Consider the following 15,614-nt stretch of genomic DNA (forward strand, 5'->3'; position numbering starts at 1 on the left):
ACTAGTGAACTGAATTGAAATTTACATTTAACAAAATCCCAAAAAAAAAATCACTTGATTTTCTTATTTGTGATGGGTCCACTTACTTCTTTAGTACTCTGATTAAAAAGAATGTATACACGGAGAAAAGGAAAAGGTAGTTGTAAGGAAAGTACGTGTCGAATTATCACTGTCCATAACAAACGATAACAATAAACAACCAACATCGACTAGACACATATGAAGCCAAATCTCAGCCGTTGAAGGTCGCAGTAACGTGGACGGGTGTTATTTCCCTTCAAATCAGGCTTTGTTTGTTGGAAGATGTCAGAAACCAAAGAGTCTCCTTACCTCTTTTCATTGGTCCACGTCTCAAGTTTCCAGAGAGGCCCACTTACCATTATCAAACCACCTACCCGATTATATATTTTGTCTTTAAAAATTAAATACAAGGACAATAATGCTCTCAATTCACTAATTATAGTATTGTTTCTTCAAGTTCATCATTGACTCTAGTAGTCTCGGTGATCTTTGTTTTTGTTTAAAAAAAAACAATGGCATTTAAAAAAATAACGCAACTCTTTTTTACCTATTACTATTGTTTATCATTTTAACTGAACACACAACATGCTAGACATATGTTTTTTTTTTAACCCGGAAATATCCCGGATTTATAAAAAGACCCAAACTAATCTCTATAGAAAGGTACATTCCACCGTGGATTCCCAGAGATACTCTCTTTCTGTATATGCAAATGAGTCCATATATGTGTGGTGTCTAGAGACATCATAAAATAATTCATTCCAGCAACATTCGAACTCGCAACTTGAAGAAGCCTATTTTGATCATGATGTTTCAGACAAACAATTTACAATTATTATTTAATAAAAAATTTATTGAAAATATAAAAATAATTTTTTTGAAACATTTATTTCTGAGATATGATTTTTTATGAAACGAAAGGAATATTACAAAAAGTAAATATATAGATGAGTTGGAGTTGTAATAAAAGACATTTGTTTTAGTTATACATTTAAATCATCCGTTAATTTATTAGAATTATACATTTCTCAAGGAATGCATGATATCATAATTCATAACATGAAAATACAAATTATCTAGCTGCTGCATGCGCACAAAGGTTTTGCCCGAGCTTGAGTCATGGCTTCTTACCATCTATCTCTAAACGGACAATATATAAATGTCTAATGCTTAATACCTAAATTGTTATTTTGACAGTCTAAATATTTATAAAATGATGCTCACTATTCTTTTATTTTGTCTTAAGATCCATCCAATTCTGCATAAATCAGTTCAAAAAAAAAAAAAAAAGATCCATCCAATTCCACATACGTACTGTTGAATCTGCTTTCCATTACCGATCTACACTATACATTAATCAAAGGTGTTACGAGCTGGAAGTTGCTCAAAGGGAGGAGGAGATAACCCTTTTGCCACATTCACAGTAAACCATTAGTTTTATCCCATTTTCTTATCAGCCACTATCTTCTCCACTGCAACATACCGCCTAGAAGAAAGGAAATGTATTTTGTCATAACAAGTTAACAACCACGAGTAAAGCTTAGAACCGTTCTGCACTTCTTCGTAAGCAGTTTCCAATTATAAAGATATTTCAGAGGATGTGTATACCACAACAGCTAGAGAAAAGCTTTCTCATACATATGCCTCTTGCAAAACCACACTAGAAAAACACATGATTGCCAATCTTACTAACGTATACAAGAGTCAATGAAAAAAATAGGTTTTACATTAGTAATAGTATTCTATCACCTCCAATGTATTTTTTTCTGAAACAGAATTTTTTTATGTTCCTTCAGGGATATCCGATTAAATAAATATATAATAGAGATGAGATCTTTTTTTTTATCAATAGAGATGAGATCTACGATAACGTATTTCTGTAAAATAGAAATATTTAAATAGAGTAAAAATAGAAACTCTAAATTTAGAGTACAAATAGAAGAATCAAATTTTATCATCTATAAATAGAAAAAAATAACGTTTTTTTTTAATTTTGAAGGAAGATATAAAGGTGGTTTGGAGTAGTTTTACTTCTAAATATTATTCATTCCGCTTCAAAAAATCATCAATGTTTTAGAGTTCTTATATATATATTTAGAAAAATATTAAATTTTGATTAGAAATGTATTGTTATTATTGATTAATTATTACCAATAAATTTTAATCAATAGAAATTCAATCAATTATTTTTCTGAAATTTACAATTTATAATTATTATTTAATAAAAAATTTATTGAAAATATAAAAATAAATTTTTTGAAACATTTTTTTCTAAGATATGATTTTTTATGAAACGAATGGAGTATTACAAAAGGTAATATAGTAATGAGTTGGATATGTAATCATAGACATAATTAACAAAATAGTATTGAGTATTGAGTATGTTATCAAATGAGAGTTAAATTATATTGTTTATAAATCACTTAAGTGAATGTATAGACCAATAAAGTGATAAATTTCTAAAACTATTCTTAGTTGGTTACCATTTTTAAAATATATTAAATCAAAAATATCCTAATACTTGGATTTGGATTTACTGATTATTATTTAGGCTTTAATATTTAAGGGGTGAGGTTAGGTTTATAAACTTCTCTAAATGTATTATAAACTATTCTTACATATTTATAAATGATTTAGCAGAGTAAATTTAATTTTTATCATAAGTTTAAGGTATTTATGAAAATGATTATCCTTTAAGAGAAATTTTGAAAAAATGGCATAAAAATTGTGATAAGATTTAAATTTTCCCATACAAATTCAGAACCTCCAAGATATTAAATACAGTTTTGTTTTTAAAAACTGATGTTTAAAGAAATTTTTTATCTCAAATTAGCTGATATTTTAAGTTTTTCATGTAAAATTTATTAACTCTTAATATATATATATATATATATATATAGGTTTATGTATTATGAAATCATTTTATTGGTTTAATTTTGTTTATTATAGATAATTAATTATGTTTCTTTTTAAAAAATGTTTAAGTCAAATATTTTTTAAAAAAATCATGTACCTAAACCTAAAACATCAAGTACGAAAATAGTATTGTAAAAGTAATTTATGGCTGAGACATAAGAAATATGGTCCTCATCGAAGACTATGATGTTATATTAAGCTTAAGATTCTAATTCATAAAATATTATTTATATTCCTCCCCAAATTTGATAAATAATAAATTTGATCTATCATTTTTTAAATGTAAAGAAAAGTTAACGAATTGTTGGTAACAAATATTTATTGTTAATGGTTGTAAATTGTAAAAAGTAACAAGGAATTCACTTGTCATTATTCCCTTGGCCAGCATATAGTTTTGGTGAAAATATTACCCATTTTAAAGCTTTTACAGTCAATAGCCAGCAAAATTTTATTAACTTTACGACTTTATATTTTGTCAAAAAAAAAAAACTTTACGACTTTATAAATCTTTTTGCTCGCTACATTAAAATTTTATCCAAATTTATGACTTTAGTTCTTTCTATGGTTACCAATTTGAGGCTTTAGTTAATGTTACAAAAAAAATTATGGCTTTAGTTTTGTTTTTCTAAAGCAACAATTAATATTGTAAAGTGAAAGACTCAAAAGTTTAATAACAACATTTTTATAGCTACTAGGGTCGGTCCGCCCTACGGGCGGGATATACTTTATTTGTGATTTCGATTTTTATTCCTTTGTATAATTTTGTAGTTTGTGTTTTAGATTTGCATTTGCATTTGTAAGTGATGCGTATAATAATGATATTTTTATATTAGAAAATTTTAAGTGATGAGAGATATTACATTTATTTTAGTTAAAGTTGGATGTTGTTTATTTTTCTAACTTGTTTATGTTTTTTTATTTGTTTTCAAATATATTTTCTGACATTGTACTATTTTATTATTATTTTTTTTGTTATGTTTTTTTTATAATGAACACACATTTTTATATCATATGTCTAACTAAACTCTTTTGTTTTTTATTAGTGTTATTAGAGATTATAAGTTTGTATTAGCATGACATGATATTTATGATTGAAATGGTATTATACGTTTTCTTAAATGTTTTCTCAACTTTTCTTATATATAGTAAGTAGATTTCAGTTTTTATTGTTGTGGTTAGGTTCAATACTCAAAATATTGATTATTTTATATAGTTTTTAAACATTGTATGTGGGTTTTGTATTTTTTATTCTTATTAAAACATTTGTATATTTATGTATTAACATATTAACATGATTATTTATTTTAAAATTCAAAATAAACCAATCTACATCTTTTTGCTAATAATATATAAATAGTTAATTTTTTATTTATTGGTTCAGTAATTTCACATTTATTAGAATAACTTACTTATAACTAATATTTAAAATAAATAATTGGATCGACAACAAATCAAATTTAGAATCTAGCTATTACTTTGTATGTTATAACTATATAAATTTTATGCATTTTACCATTTTTAAAAAATATTTTATTCTGCTAATATGAAATCTAATTAAAGATTGAGAGTAAGTGTCGTATCCATAATGTTTACTCATGGCCGTAACAAAAAAAAAAACATTAAGCCCATAATTATTGGACAAATACATAACAAACGAAAATCCAATATGATTTCCAATTAAATGAATCGTAGCGTTTAGCACAAGGGGACACATGTAAGTCCTTCAGAAAACGAATTTCCAGCTGAATAGCTTAGTGGTGAGGCAAACATATTTATATATATATATATATATGCCCTTTTTAAAAAAAAAAACATTTTTAAAGTTCCCGACCACAACAATTAAAAGTAAACAGAACCTATATATTTTAGTTTTTCTTAACAACACTATATATTCTAGTTTTATTTGGCATATATATAGAAAACTTTAATCGAAAATATGGAAAATATTAAAAAGTCTACTCAAATTGTCGAATAAAAATGTGAAAACCCCATACCTCGGAGATACTGGATCCGTGACCGTATATGCAAAGCAAAAGAAATACATTAGAATAAATTAAATACATAATAAAGTCAGAACATAATAAACAATCCGTAAAAACCTAAAAAGTGATTGTGGTACTATTTAATTTACAAATGTTTAGTATATATTCGTATGGTTAGAAAACAGAGAGACACTTGGCCGAGCAGACAAAGAACCTATTCACACGAACAACGCATCAAACAGTTTTGTTTTTCCATTAGATTTTTGAGCAACGACAACGAAGGACAAGGATTAATCCAAAAAGGTATACAGGTAATATATACTCTCTCTACTTGTGGATAAGTACCACCAAAGCTTGAGGCTTGCTCATCTTCTCTTAATTATTTCCATTTATGTCCACATTAAATTCTGGATAAATTACTAATTTAGCCTATAGTTTTGAATCTGATGCTATCAGCTTTTATAAAAAATCTCCTGGAATCTCTGTTAGTGTATTTATTAGGATTTTTGCAAATTTTCTAGATCTTCTCTGTGTTTGTGATCTGATTCTATGAAATGCATGATTTTGATGACAAGTAGTGGAAGCAGAAGTAACATGAATTTCAAGAACAACAACAACATGGGGAATGAGCCACCAGGAGATGGAGGAGGAGGAGGAGCGTTGACCAGACAAGGTTCGATATACTCGTTGACATTCGACGAGTTTCAGAGCAGTTTAGGTAAAGATTTTGGGTCAATGAACATGGACGAGCTGTTAAAGAACATATGGACTGCTGAAGAGACACAAGCCATGGCTGTTGCTGCCTCAACTAGCGGTGTTATTCCACTTGCTGGAGAGGGGCTGCCGTTGCAGAGGCAAGGCTCGTTGACTCTGCCCCGAACCCTTAGCACGAAAACGGTTGACCAGGTGTGGAAAGATCTGTCTAAAGATGGAGGAGGTGGAACAAACTTGACTCAGTCTCAGAGTCAGAGGCAGCAGACGTTAGGTGAAGTAACCCTGGAGGAGTTCTTGGTACGTGCTGGCGTTGTGAGAGAGGAAGCTCAGATTGCTGCCAAAGATGCTAACACGGGTTTCTCTGTTCAGGCTTCTCCTCAAGTTGTTCCCGGTTTGATGGGGAACCTTGGTGCCGAGACTGTGAATCATATGCAGGTTCAAGGTTCTAGTTTGCTTCTGAATGTAAATGGAGCTAGATCTACATACCAGCAACATCAGCCAATCATGCCTAAGCAGCCTGGTTTTGGGTATGGAACACACGTTGGTCCTGGGATAAGAGGTGGTCTTATGGGACTTGGAGATCAGTCTCCGACGAACAATATGGGATTAGTCCAAGGCGTTGTTGGTGCTGTGTCTCCTGTTACGCCAGTGTCAGCAGATGGGATAGGGAAGACTAATGGTGATTCTTCATCGCTCTCTCCGTCTCCCTACATGTTTAATGGTGTGAGGGGTAGAAAGAGTGGTACTGTAGAGAAAGTTGTTGAGAGGAGGCAAAGAAGAATGATAAAGAACCGAGAATCAGCCGCAAGGTCACGGGCCAGGAAACAGGTAAAAATCCATTTGATCTCTACATCTTTTAGTTAAGTGTCTTGTCTAATACACAGAATCATTGGGACTTGAAAGAAACCCGTTAATAAGTACTTGTGTTTCTTGAGGTTGAATGAGTCTTGGAGACACAAATATGAACCTTCTGGTGGTTTTGGTGTATATACATGTTGTAATCCTCGGCAGACCAGACAATGTTCTGGAATGTAATTTGCTATGCTAACGTCTCAAGGTGACTCGGAGGTTGTATATGAGAGTTCAAGTTCATCAAGATTCAAGACGTTGTAGTGACTCCATTTTTTTTGTTTTTTTTTGTTTTTTGTTTTTTCTTTTTGGGAAGGTAAAGCGTGATTGGTCTTACCAAAGCATTCAAACTTAAAGAAACGGTTACATGTGACATCTACTGTGACCGTACTGTTGAGTTCTACATCAGGGAGTCGAAATGTTGTGAATGGCGCACTGAGTAGTGCTTGTTTGCTTTGTAGGCTTATACCGTGGAGCTTGAAGCTGAAGTTGCAAAGTTAAAGGAAGAGAATCAAGAGTTACAAAGAAAGCAGGTAATCACAGACCATATCTTACCATCACATCTCTTCATATGCTACATTCATTTCTTCTAGTTTCTCATATTAACTTAACCCTTGTGTGTTCTACAGGCAAAGATTATGGAGATGCAAAAGAATCAGGTAATTATTCTTAAAACTCATAGTTTTTGGTTGACACCAAGACCCGCACTTATTAGTCTCTAAATCGCATATTTCGTAACTGAACTTACAAACTCGGTTGCTTCCCATGCTGTGTATATTCACAACAGGAGATGGAGATGATGAATATTCAAGGAGGTGCAAAGAAAAAGCTGAGGAGGACAGAGTCAGGACCTTGGTGAATCATACTTAGTTTCTGTAGATAAATAATCCCCACATGTGTTTCGTTTGAAGATCAAAGAGAGAGTTTCATGGTTTATTTTGTAAGCTCTTTCCATTTGTGTTCTCTTATACATACACAAAGTTATCCTAATCTCTTTACTTTAATTAGACCAAGACGCTCTCTGATAAAAAGCTTGTATTATCTTGTTTGTTTCGTTTTCTCAGTCTCTCTCTGCATTACAACTTCAAAATGTAGTTCTTATTAATTTAGTTTTACAAAACTTAAGCTTTGTCAGTTTCTTGTCGGAAGCCTTAGAAGTTATAGAACGTTTTCTTGTGTTATTATGTGAGGAGGCAACTCTTCATATACAAAGACACGTATGCATAGCAGATTTACAAATACGGCCTTATAAGCAGAGGTCTTCACCGTTCATAAGCATCTTGTCCCTCAGACCGTTCTTCATCCTTTCGATCATGACTTGGTTCTTAACCGAGGCGCACCCCATCTAGGCCATACCCTTAATATGTTACGACCATCGCATTTCCGTCTCACCGCAAGCTTCATCACTTGGTCTGTCGAAGGAGGAGGAGGCATACGAGGGATTGATCATGTGCAGCCATGGTTTGACTTTGAACCAAACTTAACCATGTAAGTGTCCATAACCAATCATAAACGATTTTACATAGTGTTCTCTTGCGATCAACCAATCATCAAACCAACCTTTATTCCCGAATGTTGATTGTATAGCAGTTTCTCTTACGATCATCATAATCTATAGTTTCATGTTCTAGTAGCAAAATTCATTAATGTTAGTGGTCTCAAAAAGTGATTCTATTGTGCAATGATCTAGTTGTACCCGATTATATCAGGAGAGAGTAACGAGGTGAAGAGGATTTGATCCACTTCTTTGACTAGAGTTTAGGAGATAAGGATTACTAGTTATCGCCTTTAAGTTGTCGGAATCTTGATCACAGACCAAACACCTACATCTCTGCTAATATGCTACATTCATTCTGTTTGATTGTTCTTGTTGGGGCATTACAGTCTAACAATGTGTGCAGAGCTACAAATACCATGAAAGTCTTCAAATACAGATAATCAAAACATTTGAATAAAACATACAGAATCATGTGAGAGTTAGCTTAGCCTTTTTTCTGGGCCCGTATTCTTCTCAGAACAGTCTGCACACTGTAGTGATCAGATACAGAAGCTGTATCACTGTTTTGAGTATTATTCTTGCCAGTTACAAACAGTGACATTTCAGGTAAAACCTCGATCCCCGCCAAATGTTGTGCCCACTTATATGGCCTCGATGTTCGGCTCTCATCAAATGCATGATCATCACCAAGAATGAGCTTGGTTGACTGAGTAACAAGCAAGCCAACAAAAGAAAGTGGGTATGGATGGTTTCAAGAAAATAGTCGGGTATAAAATTATACCTGGTGAGGAGGCTCAAGTCCAGCATCGTCTGGAAACAAGTTGCACAGGATATTTCTCTCTGGTCCATCCTGAGATTCTTCAATGCCGACGCATACAACATTCAACTTCAACAAGTACTCAAACTTGAGCATAACAAGCTTATGTGATTTCGGATCTGGAGTCTCATCAGCATAAATGTGAAGGACAAGTTTAAGAGGATGGACTCGATACAGTCCTGCCTCATCAGAACTCTCTTTCTTAAGTCGCTTCCTTTGCCTTTTCCCATCATCATCAGAGCTCTCTATAATAATAATAAAAAATAAACACTCCATTCACTTCCTACATAAACAAAAGTCACACAGTTCCTAACCTTGGTTCAGTTCCGCTTGCTGGCGAGCATAACTCTGAGCATCCTTAAGACTCCCAGATACCTCGATGTCTATCTTCTCTTCAAAAGCTTCCTTCTGGGCCATGAACTTTGAATACACGACGTAAAGCGGCGGAGGAAGAAGCTCAGCTAGATCATGATACTTGAGCTTCTTCGGATTCGGCAAACTCAACTGGTTCTGTACAGGCAAAGATGCTTTCTTCAGAGACTTGAGATGCAGTGGGAGACTTGAGAGAAACTTGGCACGCTCGGAGTTAGCTTCCAGCAAACAGTTCTTACGTTGTTCCAACTCAGCTCGAAGCTTGCATACCTCTTTCCTCTGAAACACAAAAGCTTAAATCAAGAAGATGAGGAGAACCCTTGAGATGGATTGGATTGTGTTACCTGATGGAGCTCAAAGTTGAGTCTTTTAAGCATCAAATCATGGGAAGCATCGTTTGAGAGCGTCTGAGATTTGATAGCTTCGGGAGCGTCTCTGAAGAAGTCTTGTTCGGATATGAGATCGATGTTGGGGTACTTGGATTTGAACTCTCTGGAAGATCTGGTGGCTTTGAGGTAATGGCTCTTCTCGTACGTGAGATTGTGAAGCTGCAATGAAGTGAGATCCATTGGAGACTTTGATGACTCTCTCTCTCTTCTCACTCTCTCTTCTTCCATCAGAATCGCACGATTCGCCTACCAATTGCAAAAATAATGAGAACATCTGATGAAGCAAAACCCTAATAATAAGGTTACGAACCTGGCGGAGGTTGATGAAGTTGAGAAACATCTGAGTGAGGAGTTCGCGGTTCTCAGATTTGGGGAGTCCCTGATTCTTGATGGAGAGCATCCTCGAGATGATTTCTTCGATGGAGGATTTGCTTTCTCGGAGTAGCTCTAGCGGAGCCATCGCGTCTTTCGACATCTCCCTTTGCATACTTCCGTCCGACATGGAGATTAACTCCATATGCCCTCTACTCTCCAAAAAAATCCCCATTTATCCCTTTGTTATAATATAATTTTTTTTTCATTTTTTTTAAATAGAAAACGTGGCTAAAGACGCATTGCCCTAAAATAATTTAGTTATTTACAAGATCCAACCAGAAAGATCCGACCTATACAATACAAACCCTAAAACCCGACCCATCTAAACCAAAACGATGTCGTTTTGAATTACTCAACATTCTCTTCTTCAAAATTTTCAATCATCGGGTCTGTCTCTCCCCCAACCCTCCCCTTGCGACACTCTCTATTGCAAAATCGAAGATTGAAACCCTAGAGTATCCATTTTCGTTCTTTCTTGTTTGTTTTCCATCTAAATCGAAAATCCATCTTCGTTCTTCCTTGGTGGTTCGTGTCTCAACTATCTCTTTGTCTCTCTTGTCTGAAACCCTAAAGTCGAGACCGCTTCGTTTCTTCATCCTCCTTTGTCGAAATCGAGGCTCCATCTTCGTTCCTTGTGGTAAGTGATTAGTTTCCCTTTATTTGATTGTTATTTGGTCGAATTTGTATGTAGATTTAAAAACAAATTTGGAGAAAACTTTGAATGTGTCTTATGTTTAGATATTGGCTTTGAAATTGGATAAGAACTTGGTAAATCTATTGTTTAGGTATATATTACATCGAATCTATTGTTTCCGATTTGAGTTATAAATTGTATTTAATTTTTGTTAATAAAATTGTATTGGGGAAACTTAGTTGATGTTGTGTTGTTGTTTTGCGGTTTGAATTTAGAGTGATTGAGTGTTGTAATGTCTTGTACAGGAAAATTATGAAGAAAAATCAAAAGGTAGTCCCCAATGAAAGTCGTCGTCAGTCTCTTAGAGTCAGGAAACCGGACTCAGCTGCAAAAAAACCAGAACCGAGAGTTCAGAAGAGCAAGAAAAGCAGTAAGAAGAGTAAGAAGAGTAGGCCAGTGAGAGAGCCAGCGAGAGCACCGAGTGTAGAATCGCTCTCAGTCTCAGATGAGTCCGAAAGAGAGGGGTCCGATAGGGAGGGGTCTGAAAGAGAGGTATATATTTTGTATTCATTGTTATTGTTTGTGAGAAATGCTGAGTAGTAATTAGCAGTAGTACAAGTATTTTTTGTATTACTAGCATTACTAACATGTATAAATTTATTTTGATTGCAGGAAATGCAACCGAATCAACCCCTTGAGTTCTACTTCAAAAGCAGCGAGTTCCCCCAGAGTTCGAAGATACAAACTAAGTGCTTCGTGACCAGGACAGTAAAGCTCATCAGGGATAAGCCTGAGGCTGCGTGGTTCACAAGCCATCCTCAGTTTCGACATTTCTTCCACATGCCAGACGAAGATAACCTGAAGCTTCAGGGGATGTGGATGTTACTACTGCGCACCATTTGTACTCCAGAAGATGATGTTGCATGGTTTGCGGTTAATGGTGTACCCATCCGCTATTCTATGAGGGAGCATGCCCTCATCTCTGGGTTAGACTGCGGTGATTATCCACCAAACTATGAGAAGTTGGGAGGTTATAAGTTTGTGGATTATTACTTCCATGACAGAAAGAAGATCACCATCACTGATGTGAAGCAGAAGATGTTGTCTATGCCGCCGTGTCCAGATAGATTGAAGATGACAGTCTTGTTTTTTCTTGGTCGGGTTATCAGAGGAAAGCCGAAGGATGCTGGAAATTTAGACGACTTCATATTAAGGATGATGGACGATTTAGATGCTTGCAGATCATTTCCCTGGGGTCGTCTAACGTTTGAGGATGCAATAAAGGAGATTAAGCACGTGATGAACCATCTGAAGGGTGAAGTGAAAGAGGCATGCGCCTTTCCTGGTTTCATCATCCCTTTAGAGGTAAAGCATATAGTTTAGAAAATTTTTAATTGTTTTATAATTCAAATTTGACACTGTGACAATGGATTTTCTAGGTTCTGGCTTTTGAGTGTATTCCGGATCTGGGGAAGACGTTTAGAATCTATTCAGAGGACGCCAGTGAAGAATGTCCAAGGATGTGTAAGAGCCAGTTTACAAAGTCCAGTCTTAGGGGTTATCCTTTGGAAGACATATATGCTGCGGTTGGAGAAACAAAGGTACATGTATATATGTATAGTAGAAGCTAGTAGAACAAAAAACTCATTTGAGCTAACTTTTGTTTTATTTTCAGGTTATCAACAGTGTCTTAGTTCCAACTATTGGTGAGCAAATTATGATGGCTCGTATCATTGATGAGGAGCGAGAGTATGACCGTCAGGGCAGCCCAAGTGATACTTGGAACTACTGGTTTAATGTGAAGCAGAAGAATATTTGGTGGGAAGAGCTATATGAGTTGGATCAAGCTGCACGAGGAGTGTTGCCAAAAAAGAAAGACAAAGAGAAGGTGACGTTTGCAGAAGGATCATCCTCTAATTCTGGATTAGATTCGAGGTTGCAAGGTCTGGAAGAGAGGATTTTGGAGTTCATGGGAGAAGGATTTGCTGGACTTCACGTCACGGTGGAGACAATGTTGGAGTCTCAAAGCTCAAAGATGAGTGTTCTTGAAAAGAACCAGCGGCTTTTGAGAAGAAGGGCTAAGAAAATAGAAGACAGGCTAACTTCTATTGAGAGTAAAGTGGAGCCGAGTCATGGTGAAGACATGGATTTTCGACAGTGGGACAATGATACATATGAAGAGAAGGACAAAGCTTGTTCTGAGAAGGAGAAAGCTAATGCTGAGCACGAGGCTGGAAAAGAAAAGGATAACATCGAGAATACTGAGGAAGAGGGTGAGAAAGAGGCTGATGACAATGCTCAGCAAGAGGGTGAGAAAGAGAAGGAAAATAGTGAGGCTGATGAGGAAGAAGACAGTGAGAGTGAAAGTGAAGAGTTGAAGCAAATGAAGGAGAGAAGTAGAAGACAAGCTGCTAAATTGTGGAAGGAAATTGCGAATGAAGAAAAGATTGGAGGGAAACATGATGAAGAAGAAAGTGAAGAGAAAGAGGCTGAAACCAGTGAGGAAGAGAATGAGAACAATGATGAGAAAGATGAAGAAAAAGTGGTGGAATCTGAGGCTGAAGGGGAAGATGATCAAGTAGAGGTTGGAGGGAAAGAGGATCAAGAAGAAGAAGTTGAAGGGAAAGAGGATGAAGAAGAAGAAGTTGAAGGGAAAGAGTCTGAAACCAGGGAGAAAGAAAAGGAGAAAAATGAGACTGAGGAGGTGGAATCTGAGGCACGGGAGACAGAGATAGAAAAAGGAACTCCGACACCACCACGTGGGAATCAGACAGAGGGAACTCCCAAAGATGATGACAATGAGCCTCGGGTTGAGACGAACAGAACCGGTGAAACTCCAACACCACCACATGGGAGTCAGTCAGAGAGAACTCCCAAAGATGATGACAATGAGCCTCGGGTTGAGACGAACAGAACCGGTGAAACTCCAACACCACCACGTGGGAGTCAGTTAGCGGGAACTCCAACACCGCCACGTGGTAGGACTAAGGCAATGGCTGCGAGGAGACCAATAATTAGGCGTATGGAAGATGAACCTGGAAAAGGTGAGAAAGTTGTGGAAGAAGAGAAACAAAAGAAAGAGGCTGTGGAAACAGAGGAAAAAAACAAAGGTGGATCATGGTCGTTTACAAGGAAGCACCGAGTCCTTGGATCATGTATAGGTGCAAGCAGAATGTCGTTGTTGCTGCACCTAAGAAGAGTGGCAGACCAAAGAGGAAATCACAGTGGGTGCAGACTCCTTTCACGGAGGGGAAGAAGCGTAAAACAAAGCCTTAGGCTTTTATGTATTTGGGATGATATGTATTTTGGCTTTTATGTATTTGGGATGTTAAGTATTTTGGATGTTTGAAACTTGGTAGTAGAATGTTTGAACTTCATAATTTGGATGTTTGAAACAGGTATGGAAAACTAGATTTACAAGTGTTACTATGTCCAAAAACGAGTAAGATAGATAACTAGAATTATTGGGTTTCTTACGCCTCAAAAGCACAAAAAAAGGAAAAAAGATATACCAAAAACTAGTAAACACATGTAAAACACTAAAAATGAAAAAATATTATTTAAAAAAGAATTAAAAAATGCATTTCACATGTAAAACGTGCAGCCGTCATAAATATCAAAATATTATTTTTAACACTTAGTAATACCTATGGTAATCCTCAAGGTGGTAGTAATACTACCATACACATAGTAAGACTTTTGCAATTTTTACGTTTTTCTAGTAAAACCATCTCCGAGATAAATGTTTGGTAGTAGAACCAAAGACATTTCCCTATTATTATCGTCATAGAAGATATTTACATAAACAATATACCAGAAATATGTATTTTGTTAAATTCTCCTTACTATATTCTCTACCATTCACATACTAACAATGAAAGTTAAGGAAGTTTTTTGGGGAAACCGTTAAGATTTTCTTAAAATATTGAAAATAATTAACAAAAATAGTCTAATCTATATATTTATCATATACGTAGCCTACGAATTTAAAATAATCATATAAAGATATTCTAAATTACACATAACCTAGTGATATATATTGGTTTCGAATTGCACATAATAATACCAGTAAAACTTAGTAATCCAAATTGCGCATAATAATATCAGTCAAACTCAGTAATCCAAATTTCACATAATAATACCAGAAATCTCTAGTAGTACAAATTGCACATAATAAACCTAGTAATCTTCCGTAAACCCTAGGTAGTACCTGAACCACTCCCACATTCAAAATACGATGCCATACCTTCTCCTCTGGCTCTGCCTCTGCCTCTGGCTCCTCTAGCTCCCCCTCTGCCTCTTTTGCCTCTTCCACGGGATTCTCCTACTGATGGAAATCTTGTTTGTTGTGGTTTTCCTTTCTTCTTGTCATAATCTGGAGGAAGTATTTTCTTTGCTTTAACATCTTCTGGTATAACCCAATCAGACATATGAGGAACATGATATATGGTCCTGTGATAAGCCAAAGCCCATTGCTCCACCAAATAGTATTTTGAACAATACTCAGATAGATGAAGTTCCCTTCCCGCTGCCTTAGACATGAATGTGGCAGCAGCCACTCCATGCACACAAGGGTATTTGTCTTTATCAAATTGCTCACAACTGCAAGTATTCCTAGCCATGTCAACAGTATAAACCTTGCCGTCAGTACCATGCACACTGTACTCAAGATGGAAGCTGTTTAGTTCGTCAATTGTAAGAAATCCCGCATCAACACATCTTTTAGACATTTCGGTTTCCAAAATAGGCACAAGCTTCAGTGTGTATGGTATTTCAGCTGCCTCCTTCCTATGGTTGTTAAACCATTCAGACATTTTCGCAATGATAACATCAAACATTGGTAGTAAGGTATACTTTCTCGCTTCCTTGATAACACCATTAAAAGATTCTACTGAATTGGTGGTGTCAACATTGTACCTATCTCCTCTGAAGTAACATCTAGCCCACTTCTTCTCTTCAACACTTTTGTCAAGATACGCTGCTGCACTAGGATACCTCCGGCGAAAAGCATGATATTGGTACTTGAACTCAGCCTCCGTATAAGCGT

General features: G+C 35.6%; 2 protein-coding genes across 6 annotated transcripts; one reads left to right on the plus strand and one right to left on the minus strand.

Annotated features, from left to right (window-relative positions):
* The first annotated feature begins 5,024 nt into the window (after positions 1-5,024).
* LOC111198524 (ABSCISIC ACID-INSENSITIVE 5-like protein 5) lies at positions 5,025-7,539 on the plus strand. Of its 5 annotated transcripts, none has more exons than XM_022693633.2 (5): positions 5,025-5,230; positions 5,498-6,461; positions 6,944-7,015; positions 7,112-7,141; positions 7,270-7,539. In XM_022693633.2, the coding sequence occupies exons 2-5, from the start codon at positions 5,514-5,516 to the stop codon at positions 7,339-7,341; spliced, it is 1,122 nt and encodes a 373-aa protein (XP_022549354.2). In that variant the 5' UTR covers positions 5,025-5,230; positions 5,498-5,513; the 3' UTR covers positions 7,342-7,539. The 5 variants fall into 5 exon arrangements, with proteins under 5 accessions (XP_022549354.2, XP_022549355.2, XP_022549356.2 ...); XM_022693634.2 differs by having other exon boundaries at positions 5,080-5,230; positions 5,495-6,461; XM_022693635.2 differs by having other exon boundaries at positions 5,091-5,222.
* Positions 7,540-8,312: 773 nt separating this feature from the next.
* LOC111201510 (THO complex subunit 5A) lies at positions 8,313-10,124 on the minus strand. Its single transcript, XM_022693630.2, has 5 exons — positions 9,869-10,124; positions 9,514-9,804; positions 9,112-9,448; positions 8,762-9,042; positions 8,313-8,686 (listed from the first exon to the last, which is right to left on the minus strand). Exons 1-5 carry the CDS (start codon positions 10,103-10,105, stop codon positions 8,465-8,467), a joined length of 1,368 nt encoding a protein of 455 aa, XP_022549351.2. The 5' UTR covers positions 10,106-10,124; the 3' UTR covers positions 8,313-8,464.
* Between the last annotated feature and the right edge of the window lie 5,490 nt (positions 10,125-15,614).

This window comes from Brassica napus, chromosome A10 (genome assembly GCF_020379485.1).
Source record: "Brassica napus cultivar Da-Ae chromosome A10, Da-Ae, whole genome shotgun sequence".
In the NCBI taxonomy this organism is placed as follows: domain Eukaryota; kingdom Viridiplantae; phylum Streptophyta; class Magnoliopsida; order Brassicales; family Brassicaceae; genus Brassica; species Brassica napus.